Source organism: Bos taurus, chromosome 8 (genome assembly GCF_002263795.3).
Source record: "Bos taurus isolate L1 Dominette 01449 registration number 42190680 breed Hereford chromosome 8, ARS-UCD2.0, whole genome shotgun sequence".
NCBI classification, from domain to species: Eukaryota; Metazoa; Chordata; class Mammalia; order Artiodactyla; family Bovidae; genus Bos; species Bos taurus.
This window is the reverse complement of record NC_037335.1, coordinates 22211344-22231819: the sequence shown is the minus strand read 5'-3', so window position 1 is coordinate 22231819 and position 20476 is coordinate 22211344. Positions and strand designations below refer to the sequence as shown.

The window sequence follows — 20476 nt, the reverse complement described above, 5'->3', positions numbered from 1 at the left end:
TTTCCTTCCAAGGAGTAAGTGTCTTTTAATTTCATGGCTGCAGTCACCATCTGCAGTGATTTTGGAGCCCAGAAAAATAAAGTCTGACACTGTTTCCACTGTTTCCCCATGTATTTCCCATGAAGTGATGGGACCAGATGCCATGATCTCGTTTTCTGAATGTTGAGCTTTAAGCCAACTTTTTCACTCTCCACTTTCACTTTCATCAAGAGGCCTTTTAGTTCCTCTTCACTTTCTGCCATAAGGGTGGTGTCATCTGCGTATCTGAGGTTATTGATATTTCTCCCAGCAATCTTGATTCCAGCTTGTGCTTCTTCCAGCCCAGTGTTTGTCATGATGTACTCTGCATATAAGTTAAATAAGCAGGGTGACAATATACAGCCTTGACGTACTCCTTTTCCTATTTGGAACCAGTCTGTTGTTCCATGTCCAGTTCTAACTGTTGCTTCCTGACCTGCGTATAGGTTTCTCAAGAGGCAGGTCAGGTGGTCTGGTATTCCCATCTCTTTCAGAATTTCCCACAGTTTATTGTGATCCACACAGTCAAAGGCTTTGGCATAGTCAATAAAGCAGAAATAGGTGTTTTTCTGGAACTCTCTTGCTTTTATGATGATCCAGCGGATGTTGGCAATTTGATCTCTGGTTCCTCTGCCTTTTCTAAAACCAGCTTGAACATCTGGAAGTTCGTGGTTCACGTACTGCTGAAGCCTCTCTTGGAGAATTTTGAGCATTACTTTACTAGCGTGTGAGATGAGTGCAATTGAGTGGTAGTTTGAGCATTCTTTGGGATTGCCTTTCTTTGGGATTGGAATGAAAACTGACCCTTTTCCAGTCCTGTGGCCACTGCTGAGTTTTCCAAATTTGCTGGCATATTGAGTGCAGCACTTTCACAGCATCATCTTTGAGGATTTGAAATAGCTCAACTGGAGTTCCATCACCTCCACTACCTTTGTTTGCAGTGATGCTTCCTAAGGCCCACTTGACTTTACATTCCAGGATGTCTGGCTCTAGGTGAGTGATCACACCATCGTGATTATCTGAGTCGTGAAGATCTTTTTTGTACAGTTCTGTGTATTCTTGCCACCTCTTCTTAATCTCTTCCGCTTCTGTTAGGTCCATACGATTTTTGTCCTTTATCGAGCCCATCTTTGCATGAAATATTCCCTTGGTATCTCTAATTTTCTTGAAGAGATCTCTAGTCTTTCCCATTCTGTTGTTTTCCTCTATTTCTTTGCATTGATCGCTGAGGAAGGCTTTCTTATCTCTCCTTGCTATTCTTTGGAACTCTGCATTCAGATGCTTATATCTTTCCTTTTTTCCTTTGCTTTTCGCTTCTCTTCTTTGCACAGCTATTTGTAAGGCCTCCCCAGACAGCCATTTTGCTTTTTTGCATTTCTTTTCCATGGGGATGGTCTTGATCCCTGTCTCCTGTACAATGTGACCAACCTCTGTCCATAGTTTATCAGGCACTCTGTCTATCAGATCTAGTCCCTTAAATCTATTTCTCACTTCCACTGTATAATCATAAGGGATTTGATTTAGGTCATACCTGAATGGTCTAGTGGTTTTCCCTACTTTCTTCAATTTAAGTCTGAATTTGGCAATAAGGAGTTCATGATCTGAGCCACAGTCAGCTCCCGGTCTTGTTTTTGCTGACTGTATAGAGCTTTTCCATCTTTGGTTGCAAAGAATATAATCAGTCTTATTTTGGTGTTGACCATCTGGTGATGTCCATGTGTAGAGTCTTCTCTTGTGTTGTTGGAAGAGGGTGTTTGCTATGACAAGTGCATTCTCTTCGCAAAACTCTATTAGTCTTTGCCCTGCTTCATTCCGTATTTCAAGGCCAAATTTGCCTGTTACTCCAGGTGTTTCTTGACTTCCTACTTTTGCATTCCAGTCCCCTATAATGAAAAGGACATATTTTTTGGGTGTTAGTTCTAAAAAGTCTTATAGGTCTTCATAGAACCATTCAACTTCAGCTTCTTTAGCGTTACTGGTCGGGGCATAGACTTGGATAACCGTGATATTGAATGGTTTGCCTTGGAAACAAACAGAGATCATTCTGTTGTTTTTGAGATTGCATCAAAGTACTGCATTTCGGACTCTTTTGTTGACCATGTGGCTACTCCATTTCTTCTGAGGGATTCCTGCCCGCAGTAGTAGATATAATGGTCATCTGAGTTAATTTCACCCATTCCAGTCCATTTTAGTTCACTGATTCCTAGAATGTTGACATTCATTCTTGCCATCTCCTGGATGACCACTTCCAATTTGCCTTGCTTCATGGACCTAACATTCCAGGTTCCTATGCAATATTGCCCTTTACAGCATCAGACCTTGCTTCTGTCACCAGTCACATCCACAGCTGGGTATTCTTTTTGCTTTGGCTCCATCCCTTCATTCTTTCTGGAGTTATTTCTCCACTGATTTCCAGTAGCATACTGGGCACCTACCGACCTGGGCAGTTCCTTTTTTAGTATCCTATCATTTTGCCTTTTCATACTGTTCATAGGGTTCTCAAGGCAAGAATACTGAAGTGGTTTCCCATTCCCTTCTCCAGTGGACCACATTCTGTCAGACCTCTCCACCATGACCCACCAGTCTTGGGTGGCCCCATAGGGCATGGCTTAGTTTCATTGAGTTAGACAAGGCTGTGGTCCTAGTGTGATTAGATTGACTAGTTTTCTGTCTATTCTGTCTATTATGGTTTCAGTGTTTCTGCCCTCTGATGCCCTCTTGCAACACCTACCGTCTTACTTGGGTTTCTCTTACGTTGGACGTGGGGTATCTCTTCATGGCTGCTCCAGCAAAGCACAGCTGCTGCTCCTTACCTTGGACGAGGGGTAGCTCCTCACGGCCACCCCTCCTGACCTTGAATGTGGAATAGCTCCTCTAGGTACTCCTGCACCCGAGCAGCCACCACTCCTAGGATGTGGGGTTGCTCCTCCCGGCCGCCACCCCTGGCCTCAGGCCGGAGGTAGCTCCTCTCGGCTGCTCCGGGGCTGTCGCAGCCTGGCACTCTCAGCCACCACCCCTGAGCTTGGACGTGGGGTAGCTCCTTTTGGCCATTCCTGTGCCGTCGCAGCCTGGCACTCTCAGCCGCCGCCCCTGACCTTGGATGTGGGGTAGCTCCTCTTGGCTGCCACCCCTTGGGCATGGGGTCCTCCCGGCTTCTGCCCCTGATCTCGGACGTGGGGTAGCTCCTCTCAGCCACGCTTGTGCGCTGTCGCAGCCGCCTGCGTATCATTACAAAAATTGAATCACTTAGCTGGAACTCCAACACTTTGGTCACCTGATGTGAACAGCCAACTCATTGGGAAAGACCCTGATGCTAGAAAAGCCTGAACACAAAAGGAGAGGGAGGCAGCAGAAGAAGAGATGGTTAGATAGCTTCACCAACTCGATGGACATGAATCTGAGTAAACTTCAGGCAATAGTGAAGGACAGGAAAGCCTGGAGTGCTGGAGTCCGTGAGGTGGCAAAGAGTCAGGCATGACTTAGCGACTGGACAGCAACAATGCTATACACCTGAAACAAATATTGTAGCATAACTGTACTTCAGAAATTTTTTAAATAGTCAAATTCTGAGGGGTTAGGAGTTAGAACTTCAACATGTGGATCTGTAAAACACAATGGCATCCATAACCATCACCTACTAGGGTGGCTTACAGAGAAGGGCCTCTTGTCAGAGATGGAGCAGCTGGCTCTCACCATGGACCATATTGCATGTTCTGGACGGGCTCCCAGACTGAGACATTTGGCCACGCTCCCAGACTGAGACATTTGGCCACACTCCCCATACAGCTGACCTTCCAAGATTTTGCAAGACTCTGGCTAGAAGGCCTCACAGCGAGGTCAGCCCATTAAGAGGAGGACTTTTGTCTGCTGTACTTTCAGACCTGTCAGTGGTGACCAAAGCTGAAGGACTGCAGTGCTCAGAGCAGGGGTTGCCGCCAGCTGGAGCTTTGGCTCTTTCCTCATCATGGGCTTGACGAACTCAGAGGCAGCCCATCTCCCTGGCAGGGGCTAGTCTCACCTGCGTAGGGTTATGGTATTTTTGAGAGTGCCTTCATGGAGTTCTAGCTTCCTCCATGTAATATTTCCAGGCTTCAAAGTGATGGTGAGTGGTTGTTGAAAGCAAGTGAGGTATGTGAAATCAGTTGCCAGTAGAGTTGCACACAGAGTAGGGGTTAGCATGAACCCTTCTGGCATCATTGGAAATAACCATTCTTGCCAGCTAAGCCAGCATTTAGATAGAATGCTTTCACAGTCTCAGAAGAAGTGAAGCCCTCTCTTGTTTTTGAAGAGTCTGACTTGGACTGCAAGTGGAAAAAAAAAATGTGGGCAGAATCAACTTAATGTTAAAATCTAGCAGTGGCCTTAAATGACCAGGGGATTCTTATTTCCGAACTTTATCTTGTGTAATGAAGAAATCCTGGCTGGGCAGAACTGGCACAGAAATTCCATCTCAGACCTTGAACGCTTCTCCTGAGCATTCTAGGGTTGCTTGGATGCATGCCATACCTTGAAGACCTGATAAATATGCATGAGGTCGTGGATGGACTGCCCCCTCCGTTCTGAGGTGGTTCACTCAGGTGCCCAGAGTTGCATTTCCATGCTTCTGTGACTGTAGTCCAGAACTTGAACCGAGCATCAGTTTCTTCCTAACATGAAGACAGGTTTCTCATTGTTGTTGTTGTTCAGTTGCAGTCATGTCCAACTCTTTGCGACCCCATGGACTGCAGTACACCAGGCCTCCCTGGCCCTTACCATCTCCCAGAGTTTGCTCAAGTTCGTGTTCGTTGCATTGGTTCTAATAGGGTAGGGTGTTATTATGGATTCCAGGGTATATTGGGAGGTAATACATCATAGTGGTTTAGTATGAAAACCTGGGTTCCTATCCCAGCTTTGCTCTTTGAAAAAAATTTCTTAATTTTTGTGTTTCTGTTTGCTCTTTGGTAAAATGGGTATTAACACTATAGAGCCTATTTTACAGGATGACCGTGGAAAGTAAATGAAGTAAGGCCACTGAAGCACTTAGCACAGTGCCTATGATGTGTAAATGAGAAGACACAGCTCCTTTATCAAGGCAGATACTGTGTTGACCATTTGAATTTAGAGACTGGAGGGGAATGACAAACACCCTCTTCCAACAACACAAGAGAAGACTCTACACATGGACATCACCAGATTGTCAGTACTGAAATCAGGTTGATTATATTCTTTGCAGCCAAAGATGGAGAAGCTCTATACAGTCAGCAAAACACAAGACCAGGAGCTGACTGTGGCTCAGATCATGAACTCCTTATTGCAAATTCAGACTGAAATTGAAGAAAGTAGGGAAAATTACTAGACTATGCAGGTATGACCTAAATCAAATCCCTTATGATTACAGGGATTGTAGGGAAGTGACAAATAGATTCAGGGGATTAGATCTGATAGACAGATGTGCCTGAAGAACTATGGATGGAGGGTTGTGACATTATACAGGAGGCAGTGATCAAGACCATCCACAAAAAAAAGAAATGCAAAAAGGCAAAATGGTTGTCTGACAAGGCCTTACAAATAGCTGAGAAAAGAAGCGAAAGGCAAAGAAGAAAAGGAAGGATACACCCATTTGAATGCAGAGTTCTGAAGAATACCAAGGAGAGATAAGAAAGCCTTTCTCAGGGATCAGTGCAAATAAGTAGAGAAAAACAATAGAATGGGAAAGATAGAGATCTCTTCAAGAAAATGAGAGAGAACTAAGGGAACATTTCATGCAAAGATGAGCACAATAAAGGACAGAAATGGTATGGACCTAACAGAAGAGATTAAGAGGTGGCAAGAATACACAGAAGAACTATAGAAAAAGATCTTCATGACCCAGATAACCATGATGGTGTGATCACTCACCTAGAGCCAGACATCCTGGAATGTGAAGTCAAGTAGGCCTTAGGAAGCATCACTGTGAACAAAGCTAGTGGAGGTGATGGAATTCCAGTTGAGCTATTTCAAATCCTCAAAGATGATGCTGTGAAAGTGCTGCACTCAATATGCTAGCAAATTTGGAAAACTCAGCAGTGGCCACAGGACAGGAAAAAGTCAGTTTTCATTCCAATCCCAAACAAAGGCAATGCCAAAGAATGCTCAAACTACTGCACAATTGCACTCATCTCACATGCTAGCAAAGTAATATTAAAAATTCTCCAAGCCAGGCTTCAGCAGTACGTGAACTATGAACTTCCAGATGTTCAAGCTGGTTTTAGAAAAGGCAGAGGAACCAGAGATCAGATTGCCAACATCCCCTGTGTCTTTGAAAAAGCAAGAGAGTTCCAGAAAAACATCTATTTCTGCTTTATTGACTATGCCAAAGTCTTTGACTGTGTGGATCACAACAAACTGGAAAATTCTGAAAGAGACAGGAATACCAGATCACCTGACCTTCCTCCTAAGAAATCTGTATGTAGGTCAAGAAGCAACAGTTAGAACTGGACGTGAAACAACAGACTGGTTCCAAATCGGGAAGGGATTATGTCAAGGTTGTATATCATCACCCTGCTTATTTAACTTATAAGCAGAGTACATCATGAGAAATGCCGGGCTGGATGAAGCACAAGCTGGGATCAAGACTGCCGGGAGAAATATCAATAACCTCAGATATGCAGATGACACCACCCTTATGGCAGAAAGTGAAGAAGAACTAAAGAGCCTCTTGATGAAAGTGAAAGAGGAGAGTGAAAAAGTTGGCTTAAAGCTCAACATTCAGAAAACAAAATCATGGTATCTGGTCCCATCACTTCATGGTAAATAGATGGGGAAACAGTGGCAGACTTTAATTTTTTGGGCTCCAAAATCACTGCAGATGGTGACTGCAGCCATGAAATTAAAAGACACATACTCCTTGGAAGGAAAGTTATGACCAACCTAGACAGCATATTAAAAAGAAGAGACATTTACCAACAAAGGTCCATCTAGTCAAAGCCATGGTTTTTTTAGTAGTCATGTTTGGATGTGAGAGTTGGACTATAAAGAATACTGAATGCGGAAGAATTGATGCTTTTGAACTGTGGTATTGGAGAAGACTCTTAAGAGTCCTTTGGACTGCAAGGATATCCAACCAGTCAATACTAAAGGAAATCAGTTCTGAGTATTCATTGGAAGGACTAATGCTTAAGCTGACACTCCAATACTTTGGCCACCTGGTGTGAAGAACCAACTCATTTGAAAAGACCCTGATGTTGGAAAAAGTTGAAGGCAGGAGAAGGGGACGACAGAGGATGAGATGGTTGGATGGCATCAGTGACTTGATGAACATGAGTTTGAGTAAGCTCCGGGAGCTGGTGACGGACAGGGAAGCCTGGCATGCTGCAGTCCATGGGGTCGCAAATAGTTGGACAGGACATGACTGAACTGAACTGAACTGGGAATGATAGAATTATGCCACTGGTGCTTGGGAGTTTCATCCCTTAGTTGTACTTTACCGTGGAACCAACAGGTGGCGACTTTGCCACATCTTTTCACTGCTGGCCTCCATAGGCAGCAAGAAAAAGGTGAGTGATTCAGTTCCCTGGTTTGGCTCAGTTGCTACACTTGTTCTGTATCCCTTATAAGATAATGGGTTTTCATAAACCACTGAAGCCATTTTGACTGGACAGGCTCTCCTGCGGATAATTCTAGTACTAAAGACCATATCCTGGCCTTTCTGAGTTGTAACAGCTCTTGTTTTCACATCCAATACTAAATAAATGAAATTAAAAGATGTTTGCTCCTTGGAAGGAAAGCTATGACCAACCTAGACAGTGTATTAAAAAGCAAAGATATCACTTTGCCAACAAAGGTCTCTATAGTCAAAGCTATAGCTTTTCCAGTAGTCATGTACAGATATGACAGTCCATAAAAGACTAAGCTTCGAAGAATTGATGCTTTCAAATTATGCTGGAGAAGACTTGAGAGTCCCTTAGACTGAAAGGATATCAAACCAGTCAATCCTAAAGGAAATCAACACTAAATATTCACTGGAAGGACTGATGCTGACGCTCCAATACTTTGGCCACCTGATGCAAAGAGCCAACTTGTTGGAAAACACCTTGATGCTGGGAAAGATTGAGGGCAGGAGGAGAAAGGGGTGGCAGAGGATGAGACGGTTGGATGGCATCATCAAGTCAATGGGCATGAATTTGAGCAAATTCCAGGAGACAGTGGAGGACAGAGGAGCCTGGTATGCTGTAGTTCATGGTGTTGCAAATATTTGGACACAGCTTTGCAATCGAACAGCAACTAAATCTTGCCCACCGGGGCTGAGTTAATAGCTACCTAGTGCATGGTCACTATGCAGCCAGAGTGGTATGGGCTGAAGCTTAGGGCAGCTGAGGGTGAGCTCCAGGGCACTGAACTTGAGCAAGACCCCAACTGGCATTTCTTATTCACTGCTGTGGTCCTGGGCTAGCTTGCCTAAACAGAGAGTGGTTTCACAGCCAAGTTAGGTTTGTTTTGTATGTACGAGTGAGTCCACTGTTAAATCCAGAATGGGAGATGTCTTGACCCGAGGAAACAGTCAAGTCAAAGTGGTAGTATTTTTTTTTAAATTAAAAAGAAACCAAAAAAAAAAAAGCACCCAAAGTTTGCATCCGTAGTAGAATCCCCAAAAGTAGGCTGAGAGTGATTTCAGAGTCATCAACTGAATTTGGCGGTCTAGGTGATGACATGGGCTGAACAGTTCATTACATCCCCTACCCATCCCAGCTATGATCTGCGATGCTTTGGCAGTACATAAAATGATAAAATGGAGATGCCAACTGGAGGAAGGATTAGAATTTCATAAAACAGTGTGATTTTAAAATTTTCTACTGAACTAGAATGACTTAAACCCACTGACTTAAGTGAATGAACACTTCCACTGATTTGAAAGCTGCAATACTGTACTGGTTAGTCTTCACCTATGATTAACAAGCAGAAATGTTGAATTGCTATACAGTATTTAACCTGTTGTGGTTTCAACAATGTGCCACAAGGTGGCAGCAACCTCAAAAACTGGTTTAGCCACCTGATTGGGAATGCTTTCAAAGTGCTGTCATATAACCTGATTTTGTAAAAATTTTAAAGTTCTTTGTAAAAATCTTACTCAATTGTGCTTTTTCTTACCGTGCTGATGTCTTTTTCTAGGGAACTAGAACTAGTAGGGTAAATGCTTTCCCACATATTAGTATAATTCAACTTGTGTAACCCTATCTGAAAATTATTTAGATATTCAGTTAATTCTTAACTTGGAAAATTTTTTTCTCAAGGAGCTACTTTCTTTCGTTGAATAGAAATTTTACTCAGGTGACAATAGATTTAAAGCTATTCATTGAAAAAAAAATGCTCAGGTGACTTTTCATTAGGTTTCTAGTCATGAGTCATCTCTGTAGCTTATTGCTGACAATTTAATATTTTTCCTTTAGGAAGTATCAGCCCAGGGAAGGCTTGCTAATGATTTTAGCTATTTAATTTTTAGTTTACAGTTAATCAGTTATCTTTGTAATTGTTTTTGTTCATGTGTCTTAATCATCAAATTAGATTAACTCTAGAGGGTAATGTCAGGTTTTTTTAATTCAAATTAATCCCTGAGGATAAGCACAATAAAGTTAATCTCTGGAAAATGTAATATAACACTTAAAATTAATTTAGGACTATGGCCTTCGAATTACTTTTATTTACATATGTATGAATGATAGTTGAATTTCATAAATATACATGAGGCTAAATTTAAATTTCTGTATTCCTCTGTGATCCCTTACAGCTCTGATTTTAGTGGCATAGGAAAGAAAATCTCTCATTTCTTTACAAGTGGGGTAATGAGAAATCCTTACCAAATGGAAATACCAACTATTTTCTATCCTAGTTGTCTTTTGAACATTTATTCCATTACTTATTCAATAAAGATAATAAAATTGGTTAGAAAGTACTTTCTCCAACCATATTTATTTATCTTTATGTTTGGTTTTATAACTTAAACTAAAGTACTTTTCTATGCTAATTTGTTATTCAGATAGTCAGTAAAAATGTGATTTAGTCCAAAAAGCTGACTCATGCTTTGGTTATTTCTCAAATACAGAAGGCTTTCGAATACTTGTTGAATAAATGACTGCTTTTCAGTAATGCTCAGATTTTTAAAAATAATTTAGGGCTTAGCAGGAATGGAGAAGAGCATATAAGTATGGATAAATGAATTTGCTTAAAATGATGAATTTGTTTCTACTGAAAAATGATCAAATGTGGTATCTTTTTATTGTCTCTTTTAGATTGGAATAATTGGTGGAACAGGCCTGGATGATCCAGAAATCTTAGAAGGAAGAACCGAAAAATATGTGGATACTCCATTTGGCAAGGTATCCATTTATGGAGACATACTAGCTTTTTTCTTTTTCCTTGCTAGCTTGATTTTTATAAGTTACAAAAAAAAATTTTAATTGCTTTTGTCTTGGCAGCACAGGGCTGCCTGCCCCAGGCACAGAGGGGCCAGGAGTTCTGCCAACTGAGACGGTGTCCCTAAGGATGCCTTGTACTTGACTACCAAGAACATAGCTTTTAAATACGTACAAAAAATTTCTTAATTATATCCCTAGAAGCCAGATGCTCATTTCAAACACAGGAACTGTACCCTCTAGATCAATGCATTCAAATCAGCTTCTAATTTGGGGCCTGTTGGTCATGCCACAGTCTTTAACAAATGGGAAGAAATATCAAATGGTCTTTTCTTAGTAAACCCTGGCTCAAGGGGAGATTTTGGGGGGGACTGAGAACACAACTGCGGAACAGAATTGGAAGTAAAACATTCCTCCTTGTCTATTAAAAGGAGGCTGTTTAGTTTTCCCAGACCATGCGTCATCCAGCCAGGGGGAGGGTGTCTGTCTTCTCCTAATTCCATGGGGGTACTTCCAAACCTGTGGTTCCTCTGATCCTCCTACAAAGATCCCTGCACCCAGCAGTCCCAACCCAAATCCCTCTTTTCAGCCAGGTCCTTAGATTTGATCTCTCATCCTCCCAAGTCCTGCTGTCAACTCACTGACATGTTTTCTTCACCTCCTAGGTTCTCAGACCTTTATCTGAAACCTAGTTAACACAGTGAATGCTCCCAGTGCTGAGCTCATAAATTGCCTGAGAGTGGCCTCCTACTCCTTTTGCATTTCACTCTCACACACCTGTTCTTGAATCTGCCAAAAACCCTTGACACATCTGTGTATGATCAGTCTGGCATCAGAGTCCCCAGGGGTGCTTGCTACAAATAGATCTTACTAAAGGGTACCTACCCACGCACCCTTCTAAGTCTTACATGTCTCTGTGCTAGTAGAGAGGGCTCAGTAATACTGAGTGATTAAGTTGAACCATCAAATCTAGACTCTTTTATGTCTTTAAAATATATCTTCAGACCTCAAGTTTCTATGAATCCTGTAGGTGAGCAATTGAAAGGGCAGCTTTTTTTGGTTGCTCTATGTATTTTCAAATCACTGACTTGTAACCATTTTTCATTATGTGCAGCCTTCTGATGCCTTAGTTTTGGGGAAGATAAAGAATGTTGATTGCGTCCTCCTTGCAAGGTAAGGTATTTCAATCTTTTGAATGTTACTACTAAAGGACAGTTTAACTTAAATTCTGAAAAGAGTATTGGTGCAGGTATGAGTTTTTAATGTGTTGGTGGAGCCATAACATCTGAGTCCTCTTTATTGCTTATGGTTTGGGGGTAGGTTTTACTGACTTAGGAGATTAAAGATCTTGCCCATACACACTTAGGTTGGGAAAATGCTTAGAAGAATCTAATAACTGATGTGATGATTTGACTAAACTTGAAGCTCTGCTTTCAGTTCTAGCAGTAAGAAGCAATGTTTTCTTCTGTTCTTTTTTGTCTTTTATCAAGATCAAGAAAAACTGTTTTATTCGTGACCCTTTGTTTAATAATAGTTCTGGATCTTTGGGAGAGGGTTTCAGGTCCCTGAAGTTGAGTTCTCTATGGTGTCTATACCCTTGTTCCCTGGACAAGGCTCATGCGCTTCCGTAAAGAAAGGAACAAGTCATTTTTCACGGTTAGAAATTAGTGAGACTGCATATATTAGCTTTCTATTGCTGCATAACAAATGAGCACAGATTTAGCAGCCTAAAACAGCATACATTATCCCACAGTTTCCAAGTAACCAGAGTGTGGCCACAGCTCATCTGTGTCTTCTTCAGGGTCATACAAGGTCACATGGGTATATTTAAGTGCTTGTTTTTATCCGGAGCTCTGGGTCCATGCTCAAGCTCACATAGTAATCGGCAGAACTAAGTTCCTCGGGGTTGAAGGACTGAGGCTGTCACTCCTAGAGGCTGTCCATGTTCCCTGCACTGTGGCCCTCCCCATGGCCATTTCAGGAGACAGTAACTTGCTTCTGCAAAGCCAATGAGAGGTCTCTGGTGCATGCTGGAAGGAGGGGCCTGATCATGGGAGTGACTTCCAGCTCCTGTGTGTCTGTGTTCTATTGGTTAGAAGCATCTCAGGTCCATCCACAGTCGAGAAGGAAGGAATTATTCAGAGCATGAAAATGAAGCCCACCCTAAGGTCTGTGCCACACTTGAAACAGAAGTGGCTTTGCTGAAACCAGTGAAACTAAACTTTAGTTTTAGATGGTCACACAGGGTTGGTTTCAGGCAACCTTGTTGTTAATCTGTGGTCATTGCTGGAGAAACACTTAATTTCTTCCAGACTTTTAAGAGAAAGTGGTTGGTGTTGTAGCCCCATGGTGAAGGTTTTATACTCCTACCAGCTGATCTGAAGTGTGTCAAATTGTGAACCACTCTGTGTAGTGGTTCATAACTCCTTTTGATGTTTGAACTTCTGTTGAAAATCTAATCAGAGATTTGGAGACCAGCCTTAGAAAAATGCATGTAGAGTAGTAGTCCACTCTCATTGGAGATTTCAGTTACCCATAGTCAGCTGTGGTCCAAAAATATTAAATGGAAAATCTAGAAAGAATTCATAAGTTTTCATTTCTGTGCCATCCTGCTCCATCTGCTTGGACCAGGAATCACTCTTTATCCAGCGTATCCACCTGTTGTAGGAAAAACCTGCATAGCAGCCACAGGGGGTCTTGTAATGCATTTCCTGTGGATAAGGAGGGGCGGCTGTACTTTCTGGGCATTCATGGACTTCCACCTACTAAGAGGCCATTTTTGACCTTGGGGTAAAAACCCTGATATGCTATGCTTATCTGCAGTTAACGTACAAATTATTTTGATAGTCTTAATTCTGTTGTTAGTGATCAGAAGAGATAAAGTTATTTCAAAATATAAATATGGAATGATATAAGAGATACTAACAACCCTGTGGTACTGGTTTTTATTATCTGTTTTAACAAATCCACCCCCCCCCACCACCACCAAAAAAATCGGGGCTGAGAGAGCTGAGTGACTTTGAGGTCACACAGCTAGTAAGTGACAGAGGTAGGATTTAAACCCAAGCAGTTTTACTTCAAAGCCCAAGCTTTAAATCGTTATGGTACACAGCAAGATTTTTGTGTGTCAGTCACTTCCTTGAGAGGCTGCTTATTTCGTTATTATGTGTGAAGACCACTGGTCTCCTGAGACTTAGCCTTGTTGTAATCTAATATTACCCGTGATGTCTGTAGTTTTTCAAGCAGCTCGGGATAATTTTAACTCTGAAATACTGCTTGTAAATATACAAGGTGTGAGTTTTTAAAAAATAATTTTAGAAATTGGGTTCCCTTCACTGGCTGTTTCCTGGCACACTGGAAACACTGGGTGGGTGGCACTGGAAACACTGGCACACCCACACTGGGTGGGTGGGTGTGGGTGGATGTGAGAGAGAGAGAGTGGGGAAAGATTGTGTGTGTGAGTACTGTTTTTTGTCCAATGAATGAACTCCTCATGGCAAGTCCAGTTCTAGGTACCAGCAGAGAATACAGATAAGGAGCTCACCCTCTCAGCACTGATGCTAGTGGGAAGATGGGTGTTGAGAAGGAAATATATAGTCTGAGTGGCCAGTAGGTGCCAGGAAGAAAAATAAGGTTACGGGTAGTGATGTGTTGTAGATGCCGTGGTCATGGAAAGCACGCCTCTGGGGAGGTGACGTGGGGGCCAAGCCTGAGCAGCCATGAGTACAGCTGAGCAGCCAGGCCAGCAAGGCCAAGCAGGCGGGGCAGGAGAAAGGCGAGGGCTGAAGCGGCCATTTGTGGGCTGGGCCCAGATGACCTGAGGGCCATGGTAAGGTGTTTGGATTTTGTGTGAAGTGTGACAGGAAATCATTAGTGGCTGTATGAAGTTTCCTGGGGCTGCCACAATAAGAAGCCACAGGCTGAGTGAAATGGGAATTTGTTCCTTACAGTTCTGGAGGCCAGAGGTCCGAGACCAAGGGATCATCAGGATTGGTTCCTTCTGAGGTTAGGAGGGAAGGCTCTGTTCCAGGGCCCTCTCTTTGCTTGTAGAGGACTGTCTTCTCCAGGAATCTTCACATGTTCTTCTCTGTGTGTGTCTGTCCAGATTTCCTTTTATAAGAACACCATTTGTGTTGGATTAGGACCCACCCTAATGACCTCATTTTAACTTAATTACCTCATTAAACAGCCTGTCTCCAAATACAGTCTAAGAATTTGGAGGGGACATAATTCAGCCCATAACAGTGGTGGTGTGTGAGGTGACCCCTTCCTGGACCATACCTGCTGATGTCAAACAACTGGGAAATCTGGTATTTTAAATGTTTCAAAATTTAAATTTATTTGGGTGATCAAACAGAAAAGAATAGATTAAACTGGAGTTTCTATTTCTGTGTGTTTCTTCATTGGCACCTCTTGTTTTCTGTGTTGTGGCTTAGGGGAGACCAGATGCCTCGGATTCTGGGGTATTGGTACCCCACAGGATAGATATGGCATGTCTTCCCGGGGAGTGAATTCTAAGTTAGCTGTTACCTACTCTCAATAGGAAAGTCAATATGGAGAGTAAAGTGAGTCCACACTTTAAAACCAGATAGTTTAAAGTCGGCCGGTAATTGCCTGACCTGTTTGCGTTCTTCCTCTGCCAAGGAAAGCACTTTGGTGAAAAGGGCTGGAAGGCACTGCTGGAAATGAGTTTTCTTTTCCAGGAGTGTGAAAATGCCCTGCTCACTCCTCTCCTGTGTCTACTGTCCTTCCTTAGGCATGGGAGGCAGCACACCATCATGCCTTCGAAAGTCAACTATCAGGCGAACATCTGGGCTCTGAAGGAGGAGGGCTGCACACACGTCATAGTGACCACAGCTTGCGGTTCCTTGAAGGAAGAGATTCAGCCTGGCGACATCATCATTATTGATCAGTTCATTGACAGGTGAGCAGTCACCTAAGATGCTTCGGGCTCCTGTAAGGTCATTCCTAGCCCCGGGGGATAGTGTGGGGACCTCGGGGAGAGGTGGCACAGGCCTACAGAAACAAAACAGAATAATCCTCGTGAACTCTCAAGTTCCTAATTCCCAGCTTCAACATTTATCAGTTTGTAACTTTTAAAGATAAGAATTCTTTGAAAAACAAATTACTTCGTATTTCTTTAGAATTAGGTATCTAGGCAATATTTTTTTCCCTGTTGTCTCACAAACTTTTTTATAGTTGATTTGTTCAAATGAAGATCCAAAGAAGCCTGTTTTTCTGTTTTTTTGTCCTTTAGTCTTCCCCACATGCTAGATCTTACTGATTGCATCCTCAAGTGTCATTTAGTGTGTTCCTCTGTCCCATGCATTTACCTTCTAAAACAGTGCTTAATTCTGGAGGCCTGATCAGAACCAGGTTCGAATTCTTGGCAAGAATCTTTCTGTGTCATATCAGGAGGCATGTAATGTCTGGTTGTCTTTTTCTGATGTTAAGATCAATAGTTTGTTCATGAACTAGGGGATTTTTTTGTTACTGAATTGCACAAGGAATATATAATGTTCCTTTACTAAAATATTAAACGAGGATGGACTGCCAATATCCTGGGCTTTGCATTTAGAAGTAGGAGAAGAAATGACGAGAGAGAGTGGATGGTCTCCTAGGGATCCCATCCACATACTGCCTTCACCTCCCATTCCTGGTGGGAGTAACCGCCTACTGGAATGCACTCGATGGAGATGGGTAACTGCACTCTGCTACTTGAGATGGGGAGAAGTACCACAGAGAATAAACCACCCGGTAGCTCCTATAGGAGTCCCCCACCCAGTCACCCAGACCGTCACCTCTGTCTGTCCTGCTCTTCCTGCTCGCTATACCCAATGCCTCTCCTACCGCATCTGTTACAGGAGGAGGAAAGTTTATTCAGTCCTATTCTGTGTCTTCTGTTTTCACGGATTTAAAATGATCCCTAGTCCATCAGGAACATTCTCAAATGTTTCCTGATGAAATGAAGCTCCTAGCTTGAACCAAATGCAACTGTTTGTTCTGTAAGTTAATGGCTGAATCCCAGCAGTTTCATGTGGTTCAGTGTGAGGACAGAGTAAAATCATTACCTGCCCCTTTGATTTTTTCCAGTCATTTTTCTGCATCTGACACTACATGTTTTACAGTTTGCCCTCTAGAATGTAAACTGTGAAGGTTACAGACCCCATATCTCCTGTTTGCCACTTTATGCCCAACACCCACCACACTACCTGGCCTGTGGTTGTTCAGTCAGTAGTTCCTGAGTGAGTGCGTGAACATGATTGTTCGAAGGGAGAGGGAGGCTGGAGTCTGTGTTTAGGGGGTATCTTGATAAAAATCTCTATGGCTGTCAAAGACGAGTGTTTGGGGGTAATGACTTAAGAAAATGGGTGTAATGTGGTTTTTTAATAATGCAATACACAAAGCTCTAGAATGATGCGGATTTATAAAGTATTATATATGATACTGGAAAGAAAAGTTTGGCTTGGTTACTAAGCCTGGGATTAATTTGTTACTTAAGTGGTGTAACTATACACTGTTGTATTTCCCAGACCTTTTTCTCACGTAGTAAATGTAGGTGTTTCACATACTGGCTCCCATGAGAGCATTTGGGACACAAAGAGGATAGAAAGAGTGTTGCCATCAGACCTGGTTTCTTCCTGCCTTGGCACTTAGCTGTGTGACCTTAAAGTCTTCTGGTATCTGCTTCTGTGTACCATGTCCATTAACCTGCCTCCTTACTCTCGACTTAGAGAGTGCCTTTAATGGAATCTAGTTTGTGTTACCTGCCCATAAACACCTTTACTGTGAGTCTGGGCTGGAGTATGTCTACTAGTTAACATCACTTGGTAAAGACAGAAGAAAAGATCTGTTAAAAGGAAGAATCCCCTAAGAATCATTTAGAATGCAATCTCAAATTTTATATTGATTATATAACAGTAACACTTTTTATATATTAAGTTACATAAGATATAAAGCTAATTTTACCTATTTCTCTTATACTTTTTTAATGTGACTGCTAGAAAATTTTAAATTACATATGTGACTTGCATTATATTTCTCTTGGAGAGCATCTTGAAAGTATTACTGCTGCTGGCTGAGCTGTGTGGTTTCTATTAACCAGGCTTGAGAATGTCTTATAGGATAGGAGAATCAGAACTTTTTACCTTGTGGAAATGGCCTATATGTGTTTTACTGATAGTACTTTATTACTTTAACGGAGTAAATCCTGGTGTGTTGAGGCAGGCACCTCCACTTACTCCTGTCATCAGGGAGGAACAGTGAGCTGGAGGCTGTGCTGTTTGTAGACTGAGTGCCCACAGCTATAACCACAGCCTCAACATGTTGAGTAGAATTGCAACATCCTGCCAAGCTGCACAGTGGATTAGCGCTGTGGGGGCAGGAGCCCTGGACTAGAAGGATTCATCCTGGCTCTGTTTGGCCTCAGGCAGATCATTTTACCCATGTGGGCTTTGGTCCTCTCTTCGGAATTACAAGTTGAATTCTATCACTTAAGCTCCTTTTCCTTGAACGATCCATGGGTTCTTCTCCAGGGATTGATCTGGAAACACATATTTGCCTACTGCTATAACTTTGCCAGCACATCATCTAAGAAACAATGTCCTCGTCCTAAAGTGTCTTCAAAGGCTAGAAGGATTGTTTTAATCTCGGACATACATTCATGATAAAGAATCAAAAGGGAAGAGTGTGGCTATTCTTTTTTTAATAGGTGACAGAACTGGAACCTCTTGCTTTCTCTGCCCTTGGTGCTTAGCATAGGGAAAAAAGACATCAACCTGGCCTCTCACCTATGCTGTGCATACCTTAGAGGTCATTAACATTTAAGAGTGACAGGCAGCTTTGATTTTTATGGTTGCTTTTTAAAATCATCAGATTTTTATAAGCTAAAAATGAAAAATATCCTTGAAAGGTATCTGACAGGCTGAAGGCTCTTTTAAGAAAATAAGATCATTCTCTTCTAAAAATCATTGGGATTGCTCATGCTACCTTCCAGCCTGTGAAAACTTGAAAGCCTGGGCATGAGAAAAGGGGAATCCTGGGTGTGGCTGACCTGGAGAAATCAGAACAACAGACAGGTGGGGAGAGGAGTGGTTGCAGTATTTTGGGGTGTGTCCTCTTAGTCCTTCTGTTTCTCAGACATGGAAGGAAATAACCTTTGCTAACGCGCAAAGTGAAAGTAATTATTCATTTGTGATTAGGGCTGCTGCATAAAGGAAAACGGACATGGATCTAGCACTTAAAGCTGAAAGAAGGAGTCCTTTTGTCATTTTCCCATGTCTGTTACACAGTGACAGGTTTCCCAGTGACTCTTCCCTCATCCTGGCTCACATGTGCAATATTCTTCACAAACCAAAAATAGTAACTCATTCCAGGGACCTGTAAGAGGCCCACCCACAGTAAATGTCCTCAGCGCCTTGGGCCTCCTGATGCACTGGTTTGGTTAATCCCTTTCTTCTGCCTGGTGGAGGCCTCCACTAACAGAGTCATGAGTCATTTGGCAATTCAGGATAAAACATGGTTAAGCATGGGGCTTGTTTTGCTTCTTGACCATCATTTAACAGTCCGTATGAACTGTGGACAGAATGTGGCTGACCTTTCATCTGTCTTAAGAGAAAGCTGTGAGGCTATTTCTACTTTAAAAGGATCTTATAAGCGACACGCTCCCAAGATTCATAATCTGGGGTACTTCTGTGGTACAAGTCTGTGCCTGAGCAGGGCACACCTGGTTCTCACAGTATCACTGCTGGGGAAGCAGGACTCTCTGAGCGAGGGAGAGAAAAGATTTCATAGAAAATCCTAGTCCATTCCCCTCCCCAGAATCTGGCTTTGCTCAGGAAACTGAGACAGCAGTCTAAGAGCTCAGCTACTCTCAGGTTTTCACTACGCTTTTCAAATTGTTTCTCTGTTGTGCTTTATACCTGCCTGCATCCTTATGGTCTGGTGCTCTCCCATGTCTATTTGCCACCACCCAGCAAGCAGTTGGGACAGTCAGCTGGCTTTGTTTGTTCATTGGTTCTGCTTCCCTCCCTTCCTGCTGATAGAAGTGCTCCCCTCCTTTGAACCCAGCAGGATCAGTGATACTTGTTGTATAGAGCTGGGTCCTCCCTGCCTGAGGTTTGGTGATGGCTCCATATAAGACTAACCAAATTCTGAGATGAGACTTAGAAATTTAGAGGCATGACTATGCATTTACTTGGCTTTTGTTTCGTTTTTGCTTTTCAGCCTTGCAGGTAAAGACATAACCATCCCTCACATCCTACCCCACTTTTAAAGCCTGACTTTAATGATACGTTATAAATGGAGTGTAGAGCTGATCTCTGATGAGATTTTTGCCATTACAGAGCAAGCAACACTGTTTCCCACTAGCTGCTTTTTTCAAAGCATGAGGCATTTTGTTGTCTCTTCCTGTTTTCCTTCTGTTGCCCATCCCTGCCACTGTGGACCAGTTAGGTACTTCCACAAATTCATTTGTCTTTGGGGTGGGGGGTGAGCTGATTATATGGCCTTTCACTCCAAACTAGTAACTGTCCATGCCATGGAAGACGCACATGGGCAGGGGGTTCTAGAAGTTTCCACAAATGACCTTTCTCCTCTTCACCATCAATCCTGATTATTATCATTGAAGGGAATTCAACTTACACATTTATTAAAGGAACAACTGGCTCTGAAGAGTGTTTGGAAAGATGCCCACATTATATTAGGTTTTAAAAAAATGCAAACTAGTTGGATCTCTTAAATTGCTTCTGTTTCTACCAGAAATATCTCAAGGTGAGGCTGGGTAACATCCATAAGGGTAAGAATAAGATTCTGTCTTTTTAATAGTGGCCTCTTAAGGGGTGTTTTTTTGTTTGTTTTTTTAATAATGAGAAAAGTATGACCAAAAAATTAAGATTAAAAAAAGGCAGGAAGTAATTCCTAATGCCAGGTGTTTTTTGCAAAACGCTGTTAACACACTGGCCTGCAGCCCCCGGTTAGGTTCTATTAAAAGAATGCGGTAGAAGTCCTGGCTTGGAAGTGAGGACATCCAAAATTGTTTCCTGGCTCTGCCCCCAAATTCCTGTGTCACTTAGTGTCCTCATCTGCTAAGT

The 20476-nt window shown here is 42.5% G+C and overlaps 1 protein-coding gene across 1 annotated transcript in view; it reads left to right on the top strand.

The window, feature by feature from the left end:
* The window catches only part of MTAP (methylthioadenosine phosphorylase), a 46831-nt gene that overhangs the window by 4973 nt on the left and 21382 nt on the right, over positions 1-20476 (top strand). The window contains exons 2-4 of the mRNA XM_002689506.7: positions 10263-10349; positions 11500-11558; positions 15142-15309. Coding sequence (XP_002689552.1) covers positions 10263-10349; positions 11500-11558; positions 15142-15309 — 314 coding nt within the window. The remainder of the gene's footprint in view (positions 1-10262; positions 10350-11499; positions 11559-15141; positions 15310-20476) is intronic.